The following is a 26900-nucleotide window of genomic DNA, read 5'->3' as shown; positions in this document are numbered from 1 at the left end:
AAAGAAATGTGCAGGAGGTGCTGAGAGACATTTGAACATAAGCAATACACTTATGCATGAGAAGCTTAAGACACACTTGGGTAATGTGGATCCATCATCAGACGTAAGTCCGTGCTTGTGTGAGTTGTACCCTTGTGGTTGTCCGTGTCTGTAAATTGTTTTTAGAATCCATTTGCTACCTGCACTTTGTTTTTAAAAAGCAAGCTGATTGAATAGCTGCATCACTGCTCTTACCTGCGCCGCACGCCTCCCCTCCAACCCCGGTTCACCGCAGCTGAGGCTGATTGAGTGGAGGGCGGACCGGGCTGAGCGAGACACACCCCCTGACACCGCCCCTCAGTATATACAATGAGCACTGCAAGACCTCGCAGCGGACGCGCGCAGTGGGCCGCCAAAGGCAAGTCCGTCTGCGCCCGTCCGCGCCGGGGCCGGGCCAAGGGCCACAACCCCTGTCAAAATTAACCCCCATAGAGGGAGGACAATCTACTCCGCAGATGAGCTACTCCTACTAAGACCCAAACCCTGCTGTAGTCCTTTCTCCCCGCTATCAGAAACTAAAGATTGCGCAACTTGCCAACTCAAGTTTGAGTTTACACGCTGCAGAAGCATGACGCCACATACTCATTCCACCATACCGGAAATAAAATCCTTTAGAGCTGGACTCATTAATGCCCGATCACTAGTTAAACACAACTCAGAAACAGCAGACCTCATTGAGGATAAAAGGCTGGATGTCATTTTTATTACCGAGACCTGAGACGACGAAGCCTCGGATACAGACCTGTTATTAGCGATCCCGGAAGGATATACAATAACCAGAGCAGACAGGAAAAAGAAAAAAGGGGGGGGCTTAGCAATTATTGCCAGAAACGAACTTCAGATGAAGGGCTGCGATTTAGGTAGCGCACCTGATTGCGAAACATTGTCCTTTCACATCAAACTAACACAAAACTATACTTTTAACGGCCTACTGATTTATAGACCACCTAAAGCCAAAACCAACTTGACGGCCACACTGAACCCCTTCTTAGAATCTAGTTTGCAACACCCTGACTTCACCATTTTGGGGGATTTTAATTTCCATCTGGAAAATAATGACGATACAGGGACAGCAGCGCTGACCGACACAATGAATAACATGGCCCTAGTACAATTAGTGCACAAGGACACGCACAAAGCAGGACACACCCTAGACGGTATTTTTACATCTAATAAAGACATTAAAGTAATAGACTGTCCCCCCCTCCATCCCATGGTCAGACCATAAAGTCATAATTTTCTCTATAACCCCGGATCCTACAGAGGGAATAGTGCCTCCCCAGAAACATGACAAACCTACCTATTATCTGGACTGGTCAAGGTTAGACTCTCTTAAATTACAAGAACACCATGCACCCACTTTGGACCTGGAAAGTAATAAAGCCACTGACCAAATCTCAAAATGGATAACAGCAGCAATAAAGATAGCTGTACCACTGAAAAAAGAGATATTCAGAAACAAACAACCTTCCCAACCCTGGCTTTCTGAAGACCTAAGGACCCAGAAGCGAATTTGCAGAAAACTAGAAAGGATATGGAGAATAAGCTACGACCCGGATAGTAAAATCGAATATAAAACCTCCCTGAATATCTATAAAAAAATGATCTTCACAGCAAAAAGTCAGTACTTCACTATAAAAATATAAGAGGCAAAAAACTCTAGTCGAGAACTATTTTCCATGGTTAAAAAATTATCCAAAATAAAAGCGAACACGAATGTGCCAGCCAGTACGGAGTTCTGCAATACTCTGGGTCAGTTTTTTATCGACAAAGTGACCCGGGTCTATGAATCCTTTAATGCAACCAACCCACAGATCCCCACCCCAGATAAAAGGGACCAAACTGAAAATTCGGACCCCAGAAAAACATCTAAACCATCTTTTAAATTCTGCCTCCCCGAGAGGGAACAGGTCCACCAAATAATCATGACTACGAATTCGGGGGCATATTCAGACCCATGCCCACCGTAAATTTTCCACCTCTTCCCAGAGCTGCTCAGTGAGCAAATGGTCGAGCTTATGGGCCACATAGTGAATTCAGGTTCCTATCCCGCCCTCTGGAAACTAACATCGGTCTTACCCTTGTTAAAAAAAAACAACCTAGACCCAGAAGAACCGGGAAACTACAGGCCAATAGCTAGGATTCCCTTTGGTGACAAGGTAGTTGAGAAGCTTTTGAATAAACGGCTTGCCCAATTTATTGCTGAGGCAGACATCCTTGACCCTTCCCAGTACGGTGCCTGTGAGGGACACGGTACTGAGACAGCCTTGCTGATGGCGGTGGAAGAGCTCAGGAGCGTGTTGGACGCCGGGGGGAAGGCCGTCTTGATCTTATTAGACCTCTCGGCGGCCTTCGACACAGTGAACCACAAAACGCTCCTGAATCAACTAGCATCAGCAGGAGTACATCAGGATGCACGAAAATTACTGGCATCATTTCTAGACAGTAGAACCTTCACAGTAGAACTAAGGGAGATAAAATCCAAGCCCTTCAACTCACCCTGTGGGGTTCCGCAGGGGTCAATATTGAGCCCTACGCTTTTTAACTTATATGTAGCACCACTAGCTGGAATCATCAGAGCCGCGGGATTCCTGCCCGTGTCATACGCGGATGATACACAAATTGTTGTGTCAATCAAAAATGACAGCTCAGATACCGCAGACAAATTAAAAAACTGCATGAAACAGGTTAGCCAGTGGATGGAGCAAAACTGCTTAAAACTGAATGGGGACAAAAGCGAGGTCATGCTACTAGGAACAAATGCAGGAATTTGGTCACCAGATTGGTGGCCTGCGGATCTGAGCAACTGTCCGTCACCTGTAACTAAAGTTAAAAACTTAGGCATCATGTTAGATAACAGACTCACAGTTGATGCCCAAACCAGCAAATTAGCATCCACTATGTGGTTTATCTTAAAAATGATCAGGAAATTAGTGCCATACATTCCCCTGGATTCCCGTAAAACTGTGGTGACCACCTTAGCCTTATCAAGACTCGATTACGGGAACGCATTATACGCTGGTATGCAGGCCCAACATCTGACCAAACTACAACGCCTGCAGAACTCAGCAGCACGGCTAATCCTAGACATCCCAAGAACAGAGCATATATCGCACCATCTAGAGACTCTACATTGGCTCCCATTGGCAAAACGAATAAGGTTTAAATCACTGTGTTTAACATATAAGGCACTCCAGGGCTCCGGACCCCTGTTCCTCAAAACCCATCTTAAGCCATACATTCCCACAAGAGAACTACGATCTAGCCAGGCAAAACGTATACAAGTTCCTAGGTTCAAACAGGCTAGATGGGGGGGGGCAGAAGCTTTCTACTGCATGCTGCTAAAGATTGGAATCGACTCCCCCTCGCTATCAAGAACTGCACCTCCCTGATGTCATTTAGGAAATCAGTAAAGACATGGCTGTTCAACCCCCGTTAAAACAAGCTCTCCTTGTGACACCAGGACACCACGTCTTCTTCTGCAGCGCCAAGACGCCCAAGGGCATACGCGCGCTTTACAAAACCACAAATCAAATCAAATCTAGGATATTCTATAAATTCAAACACCCATCAACTGTAGTCACTTCTAAAAAGACATTTCTGTTGTTATCTGGAAAGGGTACAAAAAGAAGCACTCCAGAAATGGAGGGGGCAACTGCTGGATGGAGAAAGAGACTAAAAGATAATGGAAGAAGGAACAGTTAAGGAGACAAAATCTAAATGGAAGAAAAATAAGGGTCAATATTAGAGAGAAGATACTACCAGAGAGAAAATTGGGAGGCAGGAACATGGAGACAGATACGGAGAGCTGTAGGAAGTACCATTAAACCAGAAACACTATTACAACCTATAATGTTTTTGCTTGATCCCGCGCTCTTAATGCACTTTGATCAAGGCTCGAAGTATAGTTGACATTTGTCTGTTCAGTTGTATGCTTCCAGGCCAGATTGCATCAAGTCATTAACTTCAGTTCAAAGGTTTCACACGGCTTGCTTATTTTTCTGCCAGAGCGGATTGCACAGGCTGACCTCATGTATCAGGAACAAAATTCCTAAGTTATAGTGGTCCATTTTCCTAAATTATTCTAAACTCTCATAGAATTCCATGAAGTTCAAACACTCACTTTAGTACTTATCCTTGATACTTTGAGAATTGTTGGCAACAGCTTACTTCAATCCGACATTTGTTTTAAGTGTTGAGTAGTTGCCACATGGTAGATGGGCAACGGTCCACTCCCACCTCGTTATTAGAAACTAATAAAAGTATATAGTCAGAGGTAGTAAGCGCTATATAAAAGCAATTACAATACAATATACAGCCCAACATTAAAATGGAGCCAGCAAATGATACTAAACTCTCTTAATGTTTTATCATGGGTGGACACAGATATAAAAAAAATGTTTGATGGCGTTTCCAATGTCTAATGTTTTGGGAAGTGAACTTAATAGTTTTAGGTGCACTTTCCTGAAATGTGACTCAGTGTGGATTGAGTACTCTGGCTTGAGAAAAGATCCACCAAACTTCTCACGCCTTTCCTAGAAATAGAAAACTATCCTCTATACTACTTTAATGAAAGATACTTCTCCTGGGTGGGAATCATTCAGCGTGGCAGAGCTAGTCGAAAATGGATAAGCGGTAACATAATAGACCAGGTTTGGCACAGGGCAGGTCAAGCGACAGGGGTCCAAACACTCGCTCCTGTGGAAGGTAATTTTATATTGCCAACTTCACAGGTTAGAATTTTGCTTCAAAATGTTCCCAGGCACCATTTTTGAGGACAGGAGATCACCGGGGCTGTTTTCATCACAGCTACCTAACCCGCTAGCATTTAGACTCATAAGAAAGTGTAGTAAGAGGGATTTAATTGATCACACTTCCTTAGGTATTTTAGGGCTAGAGATTGGCACCAATCATAAAATAAGATGTCCCTAGCATTATGCCAAGCTGTGCCATCACATTAGAATGGAGCCAGCCAGCAAGGCAGAGCAGTTCTACCTGTTGCTCAGCAAAAGAATGTGAGGTGGGTATGAGATGGGACAGCCTTTTTACAAATGTATTTTAGTATTGTGATGGAGTGAATTCGGCAGTCCCAAGAACTTCTACAAATTAGCTTGTTTTCCTTTGCAAGACCATTCCTCTTTAGGGCCATGAGCAGGTCTGTCCGCAGTTGTCTAATAAGTCTAACAATCGGATTCCATGGAAATACTCTATGAAGGAAGTGCAGCCTGGGTGTACAGAAAGTATCATTTGCAATCACAGCAGCGCCTCCCGGCATTCTGCATTCATAAACAGTTTTGGGGTTTGTAGGGCTTTTGGATTTTAGGGCGTACAGGGTCATTTTAGGGTTGAGGGTGGGTTTGTGTTTTGGGGGGCCAGGTGTAAGGGTTTAGAGCATGTTTGGGTTTTGGGGTGCCAGGGTTAATTTTAGGGTTTAGAGTGTGTTTGGGTTTTAGGGTACAAGGGTTAATATTAGGGTTTAGGGTGTGGTTGGGTTTGGCGTGCAAGGGTTAATTTGGGGGTTCAGGGTGTGTTTGGGTTTTGGGGTGCCAGGGTTAAGTTTAGGGTTTAGGGTGTGTTTGGGTTTTAGGGTACAAGGGTTAATATTAGGGTTTTGGGTGTGTTTGGGTTTGGTGTGCAAAGGTTAATTTGGGGGTTCAGGGTGTGTTTGGGCTTTGGGGTGCCATGGTTAATTTTAGGGTTTAGGGTGTTTTGGGGTTTTGGGGTGCCATGGTTAATTTTAGGATGTTTGAGTTTTAGGGTACAAGGGTTAATATTAGGGTTTAGGGTGTGTTTGGGGTTCGTGTGCAAGGGTTAATTTGGCGGTTCAGGGTGTATTTGGGTTTTGGGGTGCAAGGGTTAATTTGGGGGTTCAGGGTGTGTTTGGGTTTTGGGGTGCCATGGTTAATTTTAGGGTTTAGGTTGTGTTTGGGTTTTGGGGTGCAAGGGTTAATTTGGGAGTTCAGGGTGTGTTTGGGTTTTGGGGTGCCATGGTTAATTGTAGGGTTTAGGGTGTGTTTGGGTTTTGGGGTGCCATGGTTAATTTTAGGGTTTAGGGTGTTTGGGTTTTGGGGTGCCAGGGTTAATTTTAGGGTTTAGGGTGTGTTTGGGTTTTAGGGTACAAGGGTTAATATTAGGGTTTAGGGTGTGTTTGGGTTTGGTGTGCAAGGGTTAATTTGGGGGTTCAGGGTGTGTTTGGGTTTTGGGGTGCAAGGGTTAATTTGGGGGTTCAGCGTGTGTTTGGGTTTTGGGGTGCCATGGTTAATTTTAGGGTTTAGGGTGTGTTTGGGTTTTGGGGTGCAAGGGTTAATTTGGGGGTTCAGGGTGTGTTTGGGTTTTGGGGTGCCATGGTTAATTTTAGGGTTTAGGGTGTGTTTGGGTTTGGTGAGGGGGTAGTATTACAAAGCGTATGACACCTTACACAACATGTTTTGATAAAGCCAAACCAAAGTTAGCAATGACCGCGAGGATCATAATGCACTTAAAAGTATATGGTATGGCTATATCATAGAACAGCTATAAGGACATGGTTCCGAAAGCTGCAGACAGGCTCAGCTCATGCTAGAGCACCATCTCACATAATACCAAGCACTCTCTGCCTTCGGGATTGTTAAGGCCTGCCTTAGGAGTGACTTATAGGTATATATGTGTCTATATAGGTTTAGATATAGGTATACTATATCTAAGCAAAGGGTGATTACACCACTCTGCCCCAGCTGAGTGATCAGCCAGTTGTGTCAATTTAGTAGGGCCAGCCAGGGGTGGCATACTACAAGCTGCAGCCCCTGGTAGGCCTTCGGTGCACATATGCCCTGGGTACCTATAGTACACAGTACAGGGGCTTATAAGTGTGACCCAGTATCCAATTGGAGATGTACCTAAGGTACATGGAGTCCATTACAGTTACAGTGGATGCTTATCTTACCTGGTTTGTACAAAAAGAAAGTGACAAAAAATCAATAAATGTGTTAAAAAAATAACCACTGATTTATACACAGTTTGCTAAAGCACATTGTATGCTCTGTTGTGTATAATAGAAAACGTATATGACATTTTGCGTTTATCTGCAATTTATTGTGCAATCATCCAACAGTTTGCATTTTTCTGGAAAACTGAAACCAAAGTGGTGGACGTGCTCTTTAAATAGACAAGCAATTCCTGTTAAAATCACCAGACGCAAAAACATCTTATTGAAAACACAATAGTACCTTTGAAGTATTCAGATGCTCATTTTCAAATCACCCCAAAGTCATCAGGAACAATGTCAACTTGTAAAGTTATCGGAGAGTCATTTAGAAGTCATCCTTAAATCATCATGAATAATGACACCTACTAAATTCATCAGGTACTCCTTTTGAAGTCATCCTTAAATCATCACGAATAATGACACCCACTAAAGTCATCAGATAATCATTTTCAAGTCATCCTCAAATCATCAGGCTGAGCTTCTCCAGCTTTGCTGATGACTTCAAGAGCTTGATGATGTCTGATGACGTGTAAATGACTTCTAAGGTAGTTGGATGATCAGCCAATGAATCTGGGATGGCTTCTAAAGTAATCCTGTTTGACCTGGGCTGCCACGTACCTCGCACCACAGGGGCACGCACTGCTTCGTCCATTAAGAAACCAGTGTCCTATGGGCTGCTGTGCTTTTTTACAGGCAGCCACTTATGGGACGGTTTCATATGGATCCACAGAAGACCACGGCGGAGAACCCACAGCGTATAAGCCCTTTTGCGCCTAGATGCCACTTGTTGAAATACTACAGAATTGTTGATCATGGTACATCACCTGCGGCACATCGAATGCTGTGCTGTGAGGAACTGGACAACTGACGACCATTCCTCACGATATCGAAAAAGAATAATTAAGCAGCGTTTTACATTCACCTGGCTATGCTTGTGAAACTGCAAGAAAGATGTCAGAAACACATTCAAGCAGCACTAACCACTGACCCATGAATGGCCCAATCACCAAAGACTCTCTGATGCTTCATCCCACTTCTGAGCAGATCCGCTTCATTCTTTCACCAAAAGACAGCTGGACCTGCCTAGCTGGACAGACTTCGCGCCACTGCAACTGACCAGGTGTAGCCCCCGCAACAACTCAATGAACAGCATGTACCACTTACAGTCAGAATACACCATCGGTGGAGCGCTTTCATTTCGTCAGGTTTACTGCACCGGGGCTACAAGGAAGGCTACTTGAGGGCACAGAAGTCAGCTAACCTGCATCAGCACCTTGCCTCCACGCAAGACATTTTTCGCTTCGGAAAGACATCAAACACACAGGGGAATGGAATGCTAATGACTGAGCCATGCCTGACCTCCTAGGCAACCATGTTCGTTCACCGCCTGGCGTCGCCAGGGGCTGTTACTGGGTCTCTGTCATTTCTCCAGGACATACCTCGTCTTCAGAGGCCTACTTTCCCCCACAGAAGAGGGTGGCGCCAATTTAATGAAAACACAATTCAGTAAATGCACTTGGTGTCCAAATGACAATATTAATAACAAATGTACTAAATGAACACTGCGTAATTGTGGCGAAAAAAAGGAGGTGCAAGAGGGATTTTGCAGCTCGCATTAGGCCCAATGGCATCTTTACTACGTCATTGTGAGAACCGGCCGTTCCGGTTTCGGGGTGACTCATTTTCACTGCGTCTGGTATCTGTTCTTCAAACGCCCAGCTCGGATCACACGTCACAAAAGAAGGAACAAGAGGGCTCATAAATATAGGGTTAGATCAACAAGTACTGACAACACGGACTATAATAATAGTGTGTGAGAGTCCTTTAACATAACTGAAGATTTACATTACTCGGCAGTCTGAGATCTGAAGGATTGTCTGGTTATTGCACTTTATCCACCTCCTTCTTCCCTTTTAGAACAGCTATACTGTTCTTCTATTGGGACGGGGGGGGGGGTCTAAGCAGGACAGCTGCAAAATGCAGTGCCTCTGAACAGACACTGGTCTTTTTTTTACACTTCTAAAGGCACAATAGAAGCATGACAGATGATGCAGTGTATGTCAATGCATGGTGCCACCAGGTCTTTTTTAGGATGCCATACCTGTTCGACTGGAGAGTACCACCGGTTGTCAGAAGATTGTAACTGTAATTTTACACTCTATTTATATAGCGCTTACTACCGCTGACAAGGTGTTGAAGCACTTAGCGGCGAGTAGCATGCTACTCCGAATGTATGATGTTACAACGCATACATTCACAACACAACTTTTACAATGCACGATCCATTACAATGCATGCTATTACAACGCTTGCCATTACAACGCAGATGCTATTACAACGCATGCCATTACAACTCATTTTATTAATATTAATTTAAATTTAATTACAAAAATATTTAATAATTTATTTAAATTAATTTAAAAATTTTTAAATATATATTTTAATTTACTATTCTAACTCCAGGGGGGTGTAATAGCAGGGTAAGTGTTGGATAGTGTAGGGGTTAAAATTACTATTCTTTCCCAATGCAATACCAATAGTGTGGAGTACTCCACGCAGATCCCCACAGCCTCACGCCCAATCGACATCTGGGGCCCATACCGACAGTATATTAGCAAGATTACACGGGACACACACTCCCAGGCTGCTAGCTCTATTGTCCCAGAGGGGGTGGGCTAGGTGGTTTTGGCCGACCCGCCGTGCGCTGCCTATTGAGTTATGCAGGGCCTAGCGTCCACGCACTACTGGAGTGGGATATGCGTGAGCTGCTGATTTGTGGACTGTATGCTGGTTTGGGCCGGGACGTTTCTCTCCTCAGTTCCTTTACACACCTTGCCCCGGCTGGAGTGGTTGCTTCACTCTAGTCTTTACATTAGTCGTTTTACCTGCCCTTGACTGCCTATGCCTCTGGTTATGCCATCTTGCCAGTCAAATAGATGTGTTACTTGCCGCTCTCTCTGTCACGAAGGCTCACTCATTTTTGTTTTGTTTGAAGAAGGTTATATCTCTTTGTGTCATCTTTCCGAGTGTGCATTATTCCTTCAGATATGGAAAAGTGAAAATAAGATTTTAGACTGTGTTACACTGCTTGTAATATCATTGGTCCAGTCCTCCATTTATTTCCTTTGTATAATGATCATTAACGTTTTCATTGTCAACAATTTACTGTGTACTTGTATGCTTGCACGGACCAATCTGATGCTAATAAAGAGATCATAAAAAAAAAAAAAAAAAAAAAAAAAAAAAAAATTACTATTCTAACTCCAGGGGGGTGTAATAGTAGGACAAGTGTTGGATAGTGTAGGGGTTAAAATGACTACTGTAACTCCATGGGGGTGTAATTGTAGGTTAAGTGTTGGATAGTGTAGGGGTTAAAATTACTATTCTAATTCCAGGATAGTGTAATAGTAGGGTAAGTGTTGGATGGTGTAGGGGTTAAAATGACTATTCTAACTTCATGGGGGTGTAATTGTAGGGTAAGTGTTGGATAGAGTAGGGGTTAAAATTACTATTCTAAGTCCAGGGGGTATAGTTGAAATAAATTAAATACAAAATAATTTTAATTAAAATTAAAAATAATTATATTAATTTAAGAAAATTTAATTAAAATTAAGATAATATTTTTCAAATTGAATACTTAACCAAACTTACTTTGCAATGGCATGTGTTGTAATAGCATCTGCGTTGTAATGGCATGCGTTGTAATAGCATGCGTTGTAGTAGATCTTGTGTTGTAAAAGTTTTGTTGTAATGGTAGTGTGTTGTGAATGTTGCGTTGTAATGGTTGTTTCCCGCTACTCCGGAACCCAAGGTTAGACTTCCCACTTGCCTTCGAGATCAGTTCATGATACAAACTGCTGTGCAGTGTCAAAAGCTTGCAGTGCTTTGCGGGCGTCCAATCAAAAGCGCTCAAAGCAGCATCCTTCATCACCGTTCCCACTCCTGATAGGTAAGTGACATTACCCAAACTGTACTGGCCTTTCAGAGGCAATAGCCCAACACAATGCCCCAAACTTCGATCTTTCATTATCCAATATGCCTGGGCACAGTCAGTCGCATATCCGGGATGCTTCGGATATGACTTACACTGCAACTTTCAGAAGATGTTGGCTTTTTCTGAAATACAGCTTGGTGGGTTAACATTCATGTAGGGATCTCCATATGCTTAACTTTCCTCTCAGCTACACTTCTTTAGGTCTCCATTTTTAAGAACGGCTGCAGCACTTTAACCTAGCAGCACAACAGCCTGCAGCAAAGCAGCAGCACATGTGAGGGACAGTGCCAACACTTCTCATCGAGGCCACTAATCAGATATGAGTGCTTATTGTGGATAGCTTTTTTTATTTATTTCAGGACTATTTTATTGTGCATCTTTCATAAACAAATAAACAGGGAAAAAGGAAAAATAATATAACACGTGGGCCACATTTTGAGAAGCCCAGGCCTGATGCACAGAGCCCTGGTGGGCTAGTTGTGACCAGATGGTCTAATAGAACAAAGTCCAGATAGAAGGGGAAAAATGAGGGCAGAATAACATATGGTATATTTACAAACCCATAAGAATCACAGGATGAGGTAGAATGATTTGGTAAGAACAAAATCAAAAAAATAGAAGCGCTAGTAGGTATAGATTCAAATGACGTGTATAGGAGGACGGAACCCAAGGATATCCTAGGGCATGTAGATGGAGTGATTTTGTTATGGGGTGTATATTTCGAGCTAGCCAGGAGTCATGCACTGGCTTCATTTTAAGGGGGCAGCACAGGAACCTAAGCAGAGCTGCTATCCCTGCAATCACACAGCACAGCATTTCTTAGCAGGGCTGCAGTACATGTATTAGGACAATACAGGGCCTTCCCTTTAGACCTTGTGCTTTAGTGGAAGAGTCTCAACATCTGCTACTTCATGGGACATTACAGGGAGTTCTTATTACGGAATGGCACTTTCTAAGGGAGAGTACTCGCACTTCTCTGCTGGACATGATCCCTAGAATGGGGAAGCAGAGGCTCTTCCCTGAGGGCTGCTATGAAACTGGAACATCCTACTTTCCCTTGGAGGGCAGTGGAACGTCTCCATAGGGAGCTATGCATTAAATAGGGTGGTGTCAGCACTTCAATGCAGAGATGCTTTACTTTTAAGAGATAACGAAATGCTGGCTGGCTGCAAGTATCCTTACAATAGACAACACCTTGATATGTAGTAGGACTGCGTGAACTTTATGTTACCCTGGAATAATTCGGGAAATCTCATGAATTTTGCATTACTCTTGTTACGTGAAATTCCTGAAATTATGACACGTTGTGGAATAAAGATGCTGTTCACAGCAGAGTGGGAACAAAACAAGCAACATGAGCGTGAGCGGCCGTAGTTCGCAACAGTAGTGTTATCTGTGCTATTTTTTTGAGATGCGAGGATGCATTTATCCGTAAAATATAGCACTAAATGTCAGACTTGCTCTTTTTTTTTGCAGTTTGCGTTTATTATGCACAAATTCCCCTGCAATTATGCATAATTACTCAAAGACATACTACGCGAATTTCAAACACCCTAATAAATAGTACATTATTTTTTTAGATAACCCTTGTTATGTTATGTCCTTAAACTTTGCATCTCCCCTTGATAAAGAAGCGCTCTACAGTTGCATCTATTTCTAGGTTAAGCACATCTGGGTGAAAAGGGGCTGCAGGGTTGGGTCTGACCGCACACCGAGGTCTGCTCTTGAATGAAGAAGGCCGGCTTAGTTAGATATGCCCCAGGCATAAATATTCTTGTGGTTTTATGCGCATGCGCTCAGAAGCTCTAGGGATAAGTAGTTCTTCTGCTGTGACAGGTAAACAATACAGGCTGGTTTTCCTTTAGGTATCCTGTTACTCTGCTCTTAAAATACTGACTCATTACTAATTTACGAAGCCACTTGCTACCCAACAGATTACTTGCCCATACAAAACCAACTCTGCTGAATAGAGCACATCCCGATCTCTCATGAAATGTACTGCAGCCCAAGGTTGGATTGGGATTAAAAATCGGCCCGGGCATGCTAAAAAAAAGTGGCCCACATTTGCATATTGCCTTTCCACAAAACACGGTACAAAAGGGGGTGGTGATGGACGGAGCATCTGAATCAATCAAACACTCACACCCAGTCAGAAGATCTGGGTTTAATCCATCACCGTTCTTTAGCCCACTCTGCCACCCCAGTTCAGACATGGCTATATGCAAATCAGTCTGACCCTGTGCCTCATGGGAACAGTCCAGCCCAAACTGCCAAGCCATGTCTTCCCTGGACCCGAAACAAGCTTCCGAAGACCGGTTTCTGGCATTCCAGCTGTCTTCAGCCCGGCTTGCTTGAATCCAGTGGCGAAGTGAGCGAGGGACTCACGTCTGAGCATACCCTGCCACACTTATGGTGGCCAAAAGCGGTACAAAAGGGGGTGGTGATGGACAGAGCATCTGAATCAATCAAACACTCACACCCAGTCAAAAGATCTGGGTTTAATCCATCACCGTTCTTTAGCTCACTTTGCCACCCCAGTTCAGAAACAAGCTTCTGAGGACCACCCAAATCAGCCCCCCAGGCTGCTAAAAAAAAAAACAGCCCAAAGCGGGAATTCGGATACTGGCCCCTCGGGCATTGCCCGAGTGCCTGCGTTACCAATCCGACGCTGCTGCAGCCAGAGGTTCTGTAAAACAAAATGTGACTTACAGTCAGGGCCACTGGAAGTCTGTGGCAGAGGAGGACAACATTATGCTGCAATGGTTTATTGAATTATGCCACAAGAAAAGACAAATTATGCTTCATAAATCGGCTCATTATGTGATAGTATTGCCTCCATTTTTTGTAATTTTAACACTTGTTAACACTATCTGGGCAAAGGTTTCACTTCATTAGCACCAGCCTGACATCGAAATGCAGCAATAATGACTGGTGGCCCGATGACCTAGGTCGCCGGTCCACAACTAACACCCAGGTTAAAAACCTAGGCATCTGGCTTGATGTTACACTATCTTTTGATGCTCAGATCACCGTCCTCATAGGGAAGTGCTTCAGGATACTCAGATCACTGAGGAAAGTCCTCCATCTCCGACCAGAGGCCGCCCAGAAAACGGTGATCCAAGCACTGGTGATATCCAGGCTGGACTACGGTAACATCCTACATGTGGGTTTATCCCAGGCCTGTCTGAACAGACTACAACTGGTCCAGAACGCGGTGGTTCGAGTACTGTTGAAGCTCCCTAGGTGGGACTCTATGAGACCCGCGCTGTGGAACCTATTCTGGGTTCCGATGACATGTATGCACTTGGTTGATTGGAACCCTTGTGTCTTGCTGACTCTAATTACAGGCCACTTTGCTCTTTTTTATGAAATTTTACCCTTTTTTGTCCTTAATTTGATTTCTTTGCCCACAGAACACCCACAGTTTTGCTGTTTCTAGGACCGCTTCCCAGGACCGTGGTACAGACATTATGCTCATTGTCTGCCAGTTCAATATCCCAAGTGCGCCCTGATGAAGGAAGCCTTTTGGCACTTGTCCGAAACGCCCGTCGGCGCTTTTCTTGTCTTTGTGTGTAGAGATATGGATGTGAATGTCTGTGTATAAATTGGACTGTATAAAAGGGTTGTTTGGATGTATGAGTGGATCTATTTGGTACCCCCTTTTTTTGTAGTATCACTGCGTGTCCTAGGTTTTAGAATGTTTTTGCACGTTTTTGATTATGTAAATTCTTCCTAAATGTTTTTTACTGCTTAAATGGAATTATCTATCTAAAAATCATGTCAATATTTATATTTATATGCAAAAAATAACAATTAAAAACCTTTTTGAATAAATTTATTCTCGTTGTGGTGAGTGGGTTAAACTGTTTATGTGAGTTGAATTTTGTTTCCTAAGGGAACACCCCTTCATGTTCTTTTCCCTTGTTCTCGCCCTGGCGGGTTGTTCCCCAATTGTAGCTTTGTCTTAGATTCAGGGTCCCTCTTCTGTTTTACAATTGGACTACGGTAACATCCTACATGTGGGTTTATCCCAGGCCTGTCTGAACAGACTACAACAGGTCCAGAACGCGGTGGTTCGAGTACTGTTGAAGCTCCCTAGGTGGGACTCTATGAGACCCGCGCTGTGGAACCTATTCTGGGTTCCAATGACACAGTCTTTTTAACCCGTTTGTTGCTTCGAGCGTTCTGCGCCAGTGCTAAACGTTCGAAGAAACGGGTGGCCAACAAACGTGCGCAGTACTGGCAAGGTAGTGCTCGCGACGACCATTGGCCGACGGCAGCACTAAAGGGGTTAAAGCACTCTGTTATTGCTTTAAGGCTCTTTCCTCCCAAGGTCCTCACTACCTGCAGCCGATGATGAAACCCTATGTGCCCACTAGAAACCTGAGGTCAGTGGTAGCCACAGGCTAAAATTTAAAAGGGCCAGAGCAGGAGGTAGTTCTTTTGTTCTCCTTACTCCAAAAGCCTGGAATACCCTGCCCGTGGAAATTCAGCAAGCCTCTTTCGAACTCCTATTCAGAAAGAAGTTGAGGACCTGTTTTTTTTTTACTTAGAGTGAGCTACTCCATCAGACTGGGTAACCCCTCATCTACTAGGTCATCACCCAGGCACTGGAGTTGCCAGGCGCTCTACAAATCACATTATTATTATTTCTTATAAGCAACAGAAAGATGACCAGTACAACTTTGAAAGCGCCTTCCACTGCACAGCAACACGTGTTGCTGCATTCTTAGTAACTTTTGACTTCTCTGAGCTAGAAATCTTTTTTTTTTCAAATATGTAGATTATGGAGCAGGTGTAGGATTAGGGGGCAAATTCATAGTTATGCATTAAGTGCTACGGCTGCAGAATTGCAGAATTCCAATGGCCCTGCTCATAGTGTCTACTCGTTGACATGCCCCTTTTATGCAACAGTGCATCGATGAGACTGGTCTTGTACAGCCAAAGCTCCCATCAGGTAGACTTTGAAGCCTTGTTGCTATTTTAATCTCTGAATAGTTAATTACAAGGTAAGGCGTTGACCTGGTTAAGGGGCGGAATCAAATCTACTTTGCTATCGGTCCTTACGCCCTCCTGTCAAGCGGAGTATAAAAAACAAGCCAGCAAGAGTTAACACTCAACTGCTGACGTCTACACTGACGTGCAGGTCAGGAGTTCAAGACCTGGCAACGCCTACTAAGGCTTCTCGAAGGTTTATCATATGGAATACCATTAACATGGGCAATAGAAACACCTCTTATTTACATACAGTGTATAGGGGCTGCAAGAAGGTATGATTGGAGGCGCTACATAAAAAAGTTCTTATTTTTAATTATTGTCTGCTCCAATAAGGAATCCCATCCCAGGTTTTAAGAAGGCATTTGTTGCTAAAAATCACGTTTGGACACTTAAATATTTTCAATACTATTCCTACTGCTCACTGAATATATGAAGAGCTTAACAACCAGTGATTGTTACCATATTGTTCCGTAAAAATCCTCATAGCTGTACACACAATAATCCTATGGAGCATATGAGAGATCTATAAACTATGTAACTGAAAATATGTTACTCACCTGTAACACTGTTTTTTCAATCTGATGTTAGAGTCACATGATGCGTTGGCACCAGGATCACATACTCCTATGCTGCTTTCCAAATCCCCAATGGGGATACAGCGTGTCCTCAACGGGTTTGTGGATTTTTGCAGTGAACATGGGTTGGAAATTAACACCGGAAAGACAAAGTATATGGTCTTTAATCCTACTCCCAAATCCCGTTTCGTACCGGCCATTGGCCCGGTCAAACTCGAAAGGGTTCGTACCTTCGATTATTTGGGGGTCACCTTGAATGAAAACTTAGCCTGGGGCCAACAACAAGAAAAAGCACACCTCAAATTAGTGCAGTGTGTAGGTGGGATTTCAAAGATGATAGAAAAGAACAAGTCATCGATGAGACCCGTTGGCCCATCCCTAGAGATTTATAAGATCCAGGCTAAAGGTGCAGCAATGTATGGTAGCAACTGTGGGGACATCTACCCTGTAAAGATCTGTTAAAGGTGGAGAATAAGATGATCAGGAGGCTCTTGTTACTTCCCCCCAGCACACCTTTAACCCCATTGAGGCTAGACCTTGGCTTGGGACCATTAGATGAAGAATTATCTATGAGACCACTGATGTTCTGGCGTAGGATTTGGGCCACCCCGGAATTAGTTAGTTATAGGGAGGCCTTGCAAGAGATCCTTTCCCTCCCCAATGCAGGTAAAATTCCCTGGCTTAAGTTTGTTAAATTGGGGTTGGAGAGCCTTGGCTTACATACTGTATGGTCTAACTCTCTGGTCACTTGTCCGGTGTTGCCCAAAAAGCGATTGGCAAAAATCTATAATGACCATAAATTAGCGACACTACTGCAAAATAAAAATATCGGGTCCTGCACTGAGTCTTTTCTGCTCTTTAAAGACTGCTACTGTTTCGAACCAGTCTTAGACATTATTTATTCGCCTCCCATAAGAAAGCTTTATGTGCAGTGGAGGCACGGGTCACTACCGACACGTGACCTTACAAGTAAATGGAGTAAGCCCACTGAGAGTAGCTGCCCTGGGTGTGGAGTGGATAGAGAGACAGACATGCACATCCTCTTCTTCTGCCCAGCGTACAGTGGAGCTAGAAAGAAATGGATAGTCCCACTGTGCAAAAACTTAGGCTTCTCTGCGTGTTTGGTGGCTTACAGGGTACTTAAAACCGACCTTGCTGAAAACATCGTGTTTGCTGTGGCAAAATACTTGGGCACTGTCTGGAATAGGAGGCGCTATTGTTTGAATCTAGCCCTTCGAAACTAGGAAGTATTTTACTAAGAATGTGGTCAACTTGAGCATTTGATTGAAATAGTTTTATATTTTTAACTGTGGGAATTTTAATATTGTAATACCATTTTTAATATTGTATCAATGTACTGCTTTTTGTATCTTTTATGATGAACAATCATCGAAATAAAGATTATGAAAATGAAATGACATACTCCTATTCTGCTGCTTTTAACAAAAATGCAAACAATGTCAACCATTATTATGATGCCTAACCAGACAGCACCTAACTCTTGTGCACCAAAGTTTCTTGAAGTTGGTGGGATCAATTTACCTTTTAATGTGAGGTGGAGGTCAGGTGCGTATGGTAGGATCCAATTTTTGGGACAGGCGGCATACAGCGTATGGCTAAAGATTTCACAACAGATGAATTAGAGTTATGGGACTGGTGTTTTGTTGATAACGACAGACTCCTGTAGGGGTCTATATTCTTTGCTGCTACTACAGGATTTTGCTAGACCCTCACATTTGAGTCAGTAGTCTTCCATGTCAAGATTCACCTTGTTGGTAGCTGTCACCATGTCGTCATCAGATTCCACATCTTCCTTTCTAACATGGTCTCCACCCAGCGCTTGATTTCTTTGTCAAGAGCGTTCTGCAAGCATTTCGATCCCCCTGCCTCAAGACCAAAAGCCAACCATCCACACAAACATAAATTCAGGGCAATCCCCTTCAAAATTGAAGAGAAGGTCATCAAGGAAATTGAAGCCATATTTATGAATTTCCTGTGGCATTATGGTAAGATAAGGAGATCAAGCAGATACATGTCATTGCCACACGAAAGAGGTGGGTTGGGGCTGCCAGATCTTAGGAGCTATCACTGGGCGTGTCTTCTTATTGATACGGCAATCCTATTCCATCCAGGGGGGCCAACCTTCAGACAGGAGGACATACCCTCGATTTTCCAGTTAGCACTGGGTAGCGAAGCAATTGGTGTGCTATTGAGGAGAACTCAGAAGATCTATTATAAGAAATTGGGCTATAAAATATTGGAAGATGTATGGCGGGTGTGGTCAACTGTCCAGAAAATACTAGGTATACCCAGATACCATCATCTTACACCACTCTGGAATTCGACACTCTTCCCAAATCTGAGCAGGGATGGACCTTGACGGCACTGGGAGAGACAGGGTATTGTTACACTGGGGCAAATAATGGAAAAGGACGAGTGTAGACCCTTGAAAGATCTCAAGCTGCGCTATTCGCTACAGGGCTGTCAAGAGCTCAAGTATCTACAGCTGGTTAATGGAATCAAATCAATAAGGCCTCGTATTGTCCTGGCAAAGAGCTGTGAATTATTGGAGTATATGAAGGTGGGAGGCAACAGAATTAGGGATATATACAAAATGTTTATAGAAGGGTCATCGGACGACATGGTCAAGATGGAATCAGCCTGGTCCACAAAGCTAGGGGACCCTGAAGTAGATCTGGATAGGGCCCTTGCAATGGATAAAAGGTTTCTGCGATCATCTAACTTGAGGGCCCAACATTTTAAAACCTTATTTAATTTGTATTACACGCCGGCAAAATTATTCGCCTGGGGGAAGAAGGCGGACAGTAACTGTCCGAGGTGGGGGAAAGGCCCAGCTGATACTATGCACATGTTTTTTGGATGTGACAAATTGAATACTATCAAAGCTGAGATAGAGGTGTTTTTAGAGGGGCTGCTAGATGTCAAAATTAATCTATCCCCAACTTTGTTGATTATTGGTTGTGATGTGAAATTGAATTTGAGCACTGAGGTTGAAGCTCTAGTTTTTATAGCTACAGCAGCATTGAGGATTTTAATTAGTGCAGCATGGAAGGATATTGAAGCACCAACTTTTCAAATGTGGATCTGTAGGTTGCTGGGTATACATAATATTGAGGAAGCACTATATGAGTTAAAGGGCATTAAAACAAGAGAAATGGGTCTACGACTTTGGGCACCAGTTGCGGCCTGGAGGGCAGCAAGGGTTTAATGGTTGCTATTCCATCGCAGGTATAATGTATGTCTACTATTTCTAAGTGTTTTTGGGAAGGCTGGTTTGAGCTCCTCTTTTTATCATAATGCTGGAGAATTTTTTATCAATTATGGTATTTATGTATTTATAATGAAAAGCTTTTATGTATTACATTGTATGTTTATGAACTCTCAATAAAATAAAATTAAAAAAAAAAAATCTTATTTTTAATTATTGTCTGCTCCAATAAGGAATCCCATCCCAGGTTTTAAGAAGGCATTTGTTGCTAAAAATCACGTTTGGACACTTAAATATTTCCAATACTTTTCCTACTGCTCACTGAATATATGAAGAGCTTAACAACCAGTGATTGTTAGCATATTGTTCCGTAAAAATCCTCATAGCTGTACACATAATAATCCTATGGAGCATATGAGAGATCTATAAACTATGTAACTGAAAATATGTTACTCACCTGTAACACTGTTTTTTCAATCTGATAGAGTCACATGATGCGTTGGCACCAGGATAACATACTCCTATTCTGATCCTTTTAACAAAAATGCAAACAATGTCAACCATTATTATGATGCCTAACCAGACAGCACCTAACTCTTGTGCACCAAAGTTTCTTGAAGTTGGTGGGATCAATTTACCTTTTAATGTGAGGTGGAGGTCAGGTGCGTATGGTAGGATCCAATTTTGGGACAGGCGGCATACAGCGTATGGCTAAAGATTTCACAACAGATGAATTAGAGTTATGGGACTGGTGTTTTGTTGAGAACGACAGACTCCTGTAGGGATCTATATTCTTTGCTTCTACTACAGGATTTTGCTAGACCCTCACATTTGAGTCAGTAGTCTTCCATGTCAAGATTCACCTTGTTGGTAGCTGTCACCATGTCGTCATCAGATTCCACATCTTCCTTTCTAACTTGGTCTCCACCCAGCGCTTGATTTCTTTGGCAAGAGCGTTCTGCAAGCATTTCGATCCCCCTGCCTCAAGACCACAAGCCAACCATCCACACAAACATTGTGCTCTTCAGAAATCACAATCTTCAATGAGCATGAGGGACCAAGCTTAAAAGATGGTCTTAGTGCCATCAGGTCATATGACCAAAACAGAGATTAGAAAAACCCAAAAGACTTCTTCCTGTCAAAAACATCTGAAAGGTGGGCCTCCAATCCTCAATACAAAAGCCAAATAGAAAGAGTAGCTTGTTTGTCAGTTAAAAAAAAATAGCAGACAAAGAACCTTTTAAGAAAAATATAAATTAGGGGGGATTCTGAGACTCGGGTCTATTTTCCCACAATTTATTACGATATAACATCCAGTGAGGTCCACTGTTTTTTTTCGGGACTTTTCTTAGACATGCCAGATGTCTTGCTCACATACCTATGTAAACTCACAAACATCCTTAAAAATGGAGGGAATTAAAACAAGGGACTCTGTGATGCCCTAACCACAAAATCCACCAACAGTATATTCTCATTCTTTTTTGAGTCATTGAACTTTATAGGACCACAAGCTAATGTTTATGACCCAACTCACCACAGCCACTCCTGCAGCTCCAAGCACAATCTTGTCCACAAGGTTCTTTATCCGGAAGTCAGGGATCACCCGATCTTTTCGACAGGGGTGCCTGCATTCAGGACAACGGTATCCCTGTACTGAGATGCCGCTCCAGTGAGCCTCAATACAGCCACGGCAGAAGTTGTGGCCACAGTCAATGGAGACAGGATCTTCAAAGACATCTAGGCAAATGGAGCACTTGAGATCCTCAGCCAGGGCCTCCATTTGAGCACTTATGGTGTGCATCTGAACTGGGGTCGGTCTGAAAACAATACATAGAGTTTATCTGACAGAGCCAAGCAAGTGAATCCAGTACAGAAAGAAAAGTTATGAGCCAGGAAGTGTGGTACAAAGAAAGGACAGTACACGGTACGTGGTGAAATGAAATATGAGGGTAGGCCCATGCTTTGTAAATTGGACAGAGAAGCAAAAGAGTAGAAAATAGACATGGAAGAAAAGAGATAATAACATATGGAGAATCCCCATTCACCATTTAAAAAGAGAAGGAATGAAAAAAAGAGATTGTGTGGTAAAAAGAGAAGTGAAAGCAGGTGCATTAAGAGGAGAGCGGCAGAAACATAATTACATTAAATAAAGTCAGATTGTTAAGAAGAGAGATGCTGAGACCCTTTACAGTAGTTGTACGGTATAACATAATGTGTATCATTCGCTGTACATACTACTCTGGCAAAACACTTGCATTTTTGATTTTAAAAAAGTGTCCAGTTTGCTCTCTCTTGCCTGTAAAACCTCTCCTTACTTCTAAACTCTCCCTAAACTTTTCTGTTTTGTGGTAAAGCACAGGATTGTGCTCTTGTATTCTTTGTAACTTGGCTTACAATTATTCTTACATTGTGAAAATAAAATTCCTTGTCCAGCTGGACTTGGATAAATATAGGCGGCTTATCACGGCTTTCCTTAAATATTTTTCTTTTATTCATGCACTGCTTTGGACCACTGTTTCCTTAAAAATTGTTACTAACCCTTGGTCCACAGCCAATTATAGGGTCCCCCTTGTTTCCTAAAAAACTGATAGACAGATAAGCCGAGTTGCGAGGCTGTCTAAAAAGACACTTTTGAGCCTCTACCCCTCTTTGGGACTAATGTTGAAGAGCAATTTATATTGTAGGAATAGTTGAATAGCACAAAGTTTCACGAGTTGGAAACAACAGGAACAAGCATTTACAATACAATGGTCTCGGCTTTATTAAAGTTAGAGCTATTGGCATTGCAAATGGCATTTTATTTTCATTTTTCTTTTTTTTAAAACATAAATAAATGGTATTGTCATTTACAATGGCAATAGGTGAACATTAGAGTAGTAGAGAGTATTAGTGGACACAGAGATCCACACACACAGCCACACACGCACACACACGCACACACACACACACAGAGATACACACACGCACACACACAGATACACAAACCCAAACACACACACACACACACACACACACACACACACACACACACACACACACACACACACACACACACACACACACACACACACACACACACACACACACACACACACACACACACACACACACACACACACACACACACACACACACACACACACACACACACACACACACACACACACACACACACACACACACACACACACACACACACACACACACACACACACACACACACACACACACACACACACAATATATGAGGGCCCTGGTGGAATGTGAGAACTGAAGAGAAACACAGATTAGACAGCAAGTGTGAGCGCTCCAAGGTGGAATCTAAAAATGAGGTGGGGATGTGATGTCTGCGTCACCACACAAAACCAATACGGTGGGGTATGCCACACACAAAATGCACACATGAACGCCACAAGTAATTTGCCACCACTTTAAGTCCACTGGTTTATACACTCTCTTACAGGAAATGTATACCCACCCAAAGGATGTATTCCTTTTTTCCACCCAAGTAGAACAGTCAATGGGTATACTCGATGCCTCCTTAACTATACGGTATCACCCGCCATAGTGCCACAACATCGTAACAATCGCAGTACCTTCGCCCATGTCCATTGCTGCTGCTTTGTATAGACTTGTCCACTTTAGAAACTTCTGTATTGTTGCACACCCCCACCCCCCACCCCGGCTAATCAAGTTACATTCTCCAGTATGTGTCCTGCTCCAATGCATCCACATAAGGTTCACACACAAACTAATCCACAAGATCGTACATTACACGTTGGTCAGTTGGCAGTAAACGTACCTGGCTCGAGGCGCTAACTGGGGGAAATTTAGCTGAAAAGGACCTTTCCAGAGCTCGAGTTTGTTGTATATATGCAACATTGAAAACAGTTGTCACTTCCTCCCCTCTTTAGTTACCCAGCAAGCATCTGTGCAAACCCTCCCCCACTCTCTAGATCGATCAGATTCTTACCTGCTCAAAGGCCGGCACCTCTACCCCGGGGAGGATGAGCTTCTTGCGGGCGGATCGCTTGGCCTCCACGGGCTGGGGGTTGAGAACGGGGGGTGCACAGGGCGGGCGGGTCCGTGCCGGGGGGGGTGGCGTGCGGGGCAAGGAGAGCTCGACGGTCCGCGAAGAGCTGAGCGTGGCGGGCTGCTTGCGGCTCTTGCTTCCTCGGGGCCCAGAGCAGGGCGGGGTGGCGGCCTTGGTCTGGGCGAAATAATCGGTCATTCGTAGCTGGGCCATTGGGGGTCACAATGGAAGGGATACACGGTGTTCTGCAGAGGGCGATACCTAGCGAGGGGCGAATTCTCGCCCGGGACCTTGGGGAGAGAAACGAAACCGCAAGGATCAGAGGCGGCTCCCATTTTAATGAGATCGAGGGAGACAGACACTGACACCGGTAAGCAACAGTGCTTCGGCGGGCGTGCGAGGTATCCCCAGCAGAGCAGAAGGGGGGGGGGGGGGGGGGGGGGGAAGGGGAGGCAAGAAAAGCAAGCACAAACTGGGCAGAGGCAAGAAAAGCGAGCACTCACCGGCTGGGGCGGAGGACTCGGACGCTCTCCCTTGCTTCTCTGGTGGCGGTCAAGCAGAAATGACTCTCAGAAAAGCGCCGTCATTTTCCGACTGGGGGGCGTGTTTTTCTTTCTCTCCTCTTCCCATTGGCTGGAATGGAAAATTCCAGCCAATGGGAAGAGGAGAGAAAGAACATGAAAAAACACGACCCCGAATCAGAAAAAGACGGGGCTTAAACGGACAGACGCACCTCTTCTCCAATGGCTGGCCTCCGTTTAGCAAGCCAGCCAATGGAAAAGAGGGGTGGGTTTAAGCCCCTACTCTAGAAACATAAAATCACGCCCGCGAGACTGCGCAAGCGCAGCCTACGCAGGCCGAGACCTAAAAAACTGCTTTAATCATGATTAGGGGGCCCACTCAGTAGATCCATCCCTTATGGAGTAAACAATAATAACATCAGTGGTCCCATGAAGGGGACTGACCAGCGAATTTAATTGAAAAGGGTAATCTACAATCTATATTGCCCATGAGCAACTGGCCCAACTAGATTTGAAATAGGCTACCCAATACACAGCATTAACACTGAAATATTCAATTTAGAAAGATTTTGGAACTTAAGAAATCTAAACTTTAAGCTAATTTCAAATTTCTTTCAGGCTCCATATAACACCCTCAGTATGTATTATAAGACAAAACAAACTCTGTACACAAGAAAACAACTGCTCAGATAATGGTTCAATCTTTTAAGATAAAAAGCAGAACATGCAAGACTTTATCGCTATGATTAAGACTCCTAAATTTCAATGTCAATTCTTAAATCTAAGAAAAGGTAGCCCAACACGGGCATGCATGCCATTTAGACGTGGGCAGCGCTATTTTGTAATATTGAAGGGGCACCGGTTGAAACAGCAGTGGTCTACAGGTTTATGCAGACTTTGCAATCAATTATCAAAGATTCAGGTGTTTGGGTTCACTTTGCGTAGGTGGAAAGTGTCTAACTTATTTGTTTTACAGAATGGAATAGAGTCTGCAGAAGAGGTTTAATGTAGCAATGAGAGTTTGCAAAATTTCTCCAATTGGCATTAACTAGGCTGCACACTGTAGAAGCCAACTGAATTAAATATCATATTCTACAAAAATGAATAAAAGATCTCGCAGCTAATCTAAAAATACTGATCTGCATATGTGCTATTGTTTGCATGCAAACAGTTTAATATTAACTAAGCTTGATTTGATTGACTTGGGTTTAAGATGCACACTGTTCTAGTAGCAACTCTTATGAAAGTTATAGAAAGTAATGGGATTTTCTGGGATTTTTATTAGATGTGCAATTAAATGTAGGAGAAATAAAACCATTTTAAAGGACTGAACTAGTCGGAAGACAGCAGGAAAGTGTGATACCATGACATAGGAAAGGCATGAGAGAGCTGGGTTGGAAAGGCTGTTTGGTAGGAGTAGCTCATTACCTTAGACACGCCCAGAGGTATGTCACTATCTCCCTCTAGGGGTGAAAGTGTTCTTCCATGATGGATTTTACTGAGAGTGGTGCACCATGGAATAGTTTGAAGGGAGGCAAACAGGATATGAGAAGTGAGAAGATATGGCCTTTAGTACTTTTTGCCAATTGGTCAGAAAGTGTCCAAGTGTCACTTCCTCACCCACTGGCTAGTGAATTGAACAAAAGTAAACTATAGCCCCAGCTCCTCCAAACACTTTCTGGACCTGTGGCAGAATAGAAGGGGACTGGACCATCTGTCACAATCCTGTATGAAGGCATGAAGAGCTGAACCTGCTCCCACTAGTACTCAGGACTATGAAGTGGACTTCAAGGGTTAATTGTCTGATCTCCTGTGTGGCTACAGGGATGTCAAAAGTTGCAAGTGGCCTTTTACTGGATTTGCCAGTTGACCACTTACAACTGGACTTGCAAAGGACCTTGCTGGTGGTCTCTGCCGAGTGTGTTCTAGCTGCCAAGTGCTGTCCCTGAGGACCTGGAAGTCCTAAAAGTGACTAAGAGGAACTGCTCCAGAACGTGTGAAAAGTTTGGACTTCCAGAGCTTCAGTGGGATCTTGTGGTAAAGCTATCCTTTTGTAGGAGGACTTTGCCAGATAGAGCTTCAGGCTTGCCTTCTGTGGGATTTGGAGCTCCAGAAAGAGACCAATTTTGAAGACAAAAAACAATAAAGTTGTGAAGGTGCAAAACATTTCCGGCTGACAAGCAACCATTGGTGGCAATCAAATTTTAACTGTCCCTGTGGTGGGCATTTCCCGCCAAAGCCAATGGCTTCTCTGGAACCTCGACCAAAAGCTACATGACTTTTACAGGACTTTGTCGGATACAGTGTCAACCTTGCCCTGTTGGAGGATTTCGACTTCCTTAAATAAAATAAGGTAGAGGGTAAAAGCTTTGACTGAGATGCCTCACATGGTGTATCCAACCTCCGCTCCATTGAGGTCTGCCTGAAATAGCACCTACGTTGTGGGCAACCATGCACAGTGATTTCTGATTGGCCCTTTACTTTTTTGTGTGCACTTTTTCTCCTTTAACTTCATATCTCCAATCCCTCTTATTGTTTTGGAATAAG

The 26900-nt window shown here is 43.5% G+C and overlaps 1 protein-coding gene across 1 annotated transcript in view; it reads right to left on the bottom strand.

Moving 5' to 3' along the window:
• The window catches only part of LOC147703614 (RING finger protein 112-like), a 279448-nt gene that overhangs the window by 168447 nt on the left and 84101 nt on the right, over positions 1 to 26900 (bottom strand). The window contains exon 3 of the mRNA XM_086931948.1: positions 21334 to 21616. Coding sequence (XP_086788074.1) covers positions 21334 to 21616 — 283 coding nt within the window. The remainder of the gene's footprint in view (positions 1 to 21333; positions 21617 to 26900) is intronic.

Source organism: Lissotriton vulgaris, chromosome 7 (genome assembly GCF_964263255.1).
Source record: "Lissotriton vulgaris chromosome 7, aLisVul1.2, whole genome shotgun sequence".
Taxonomy (NCBI): domain Eukaryota; kingdom Metazoa; phylum Chordata; class Amphibia; order Caudata; family Salamandridae; genus Lissotriton; species Lissotriton vulgaris.
This window is presented reverse-complemented; position numbering and strand designations above follow the sequence as displayed.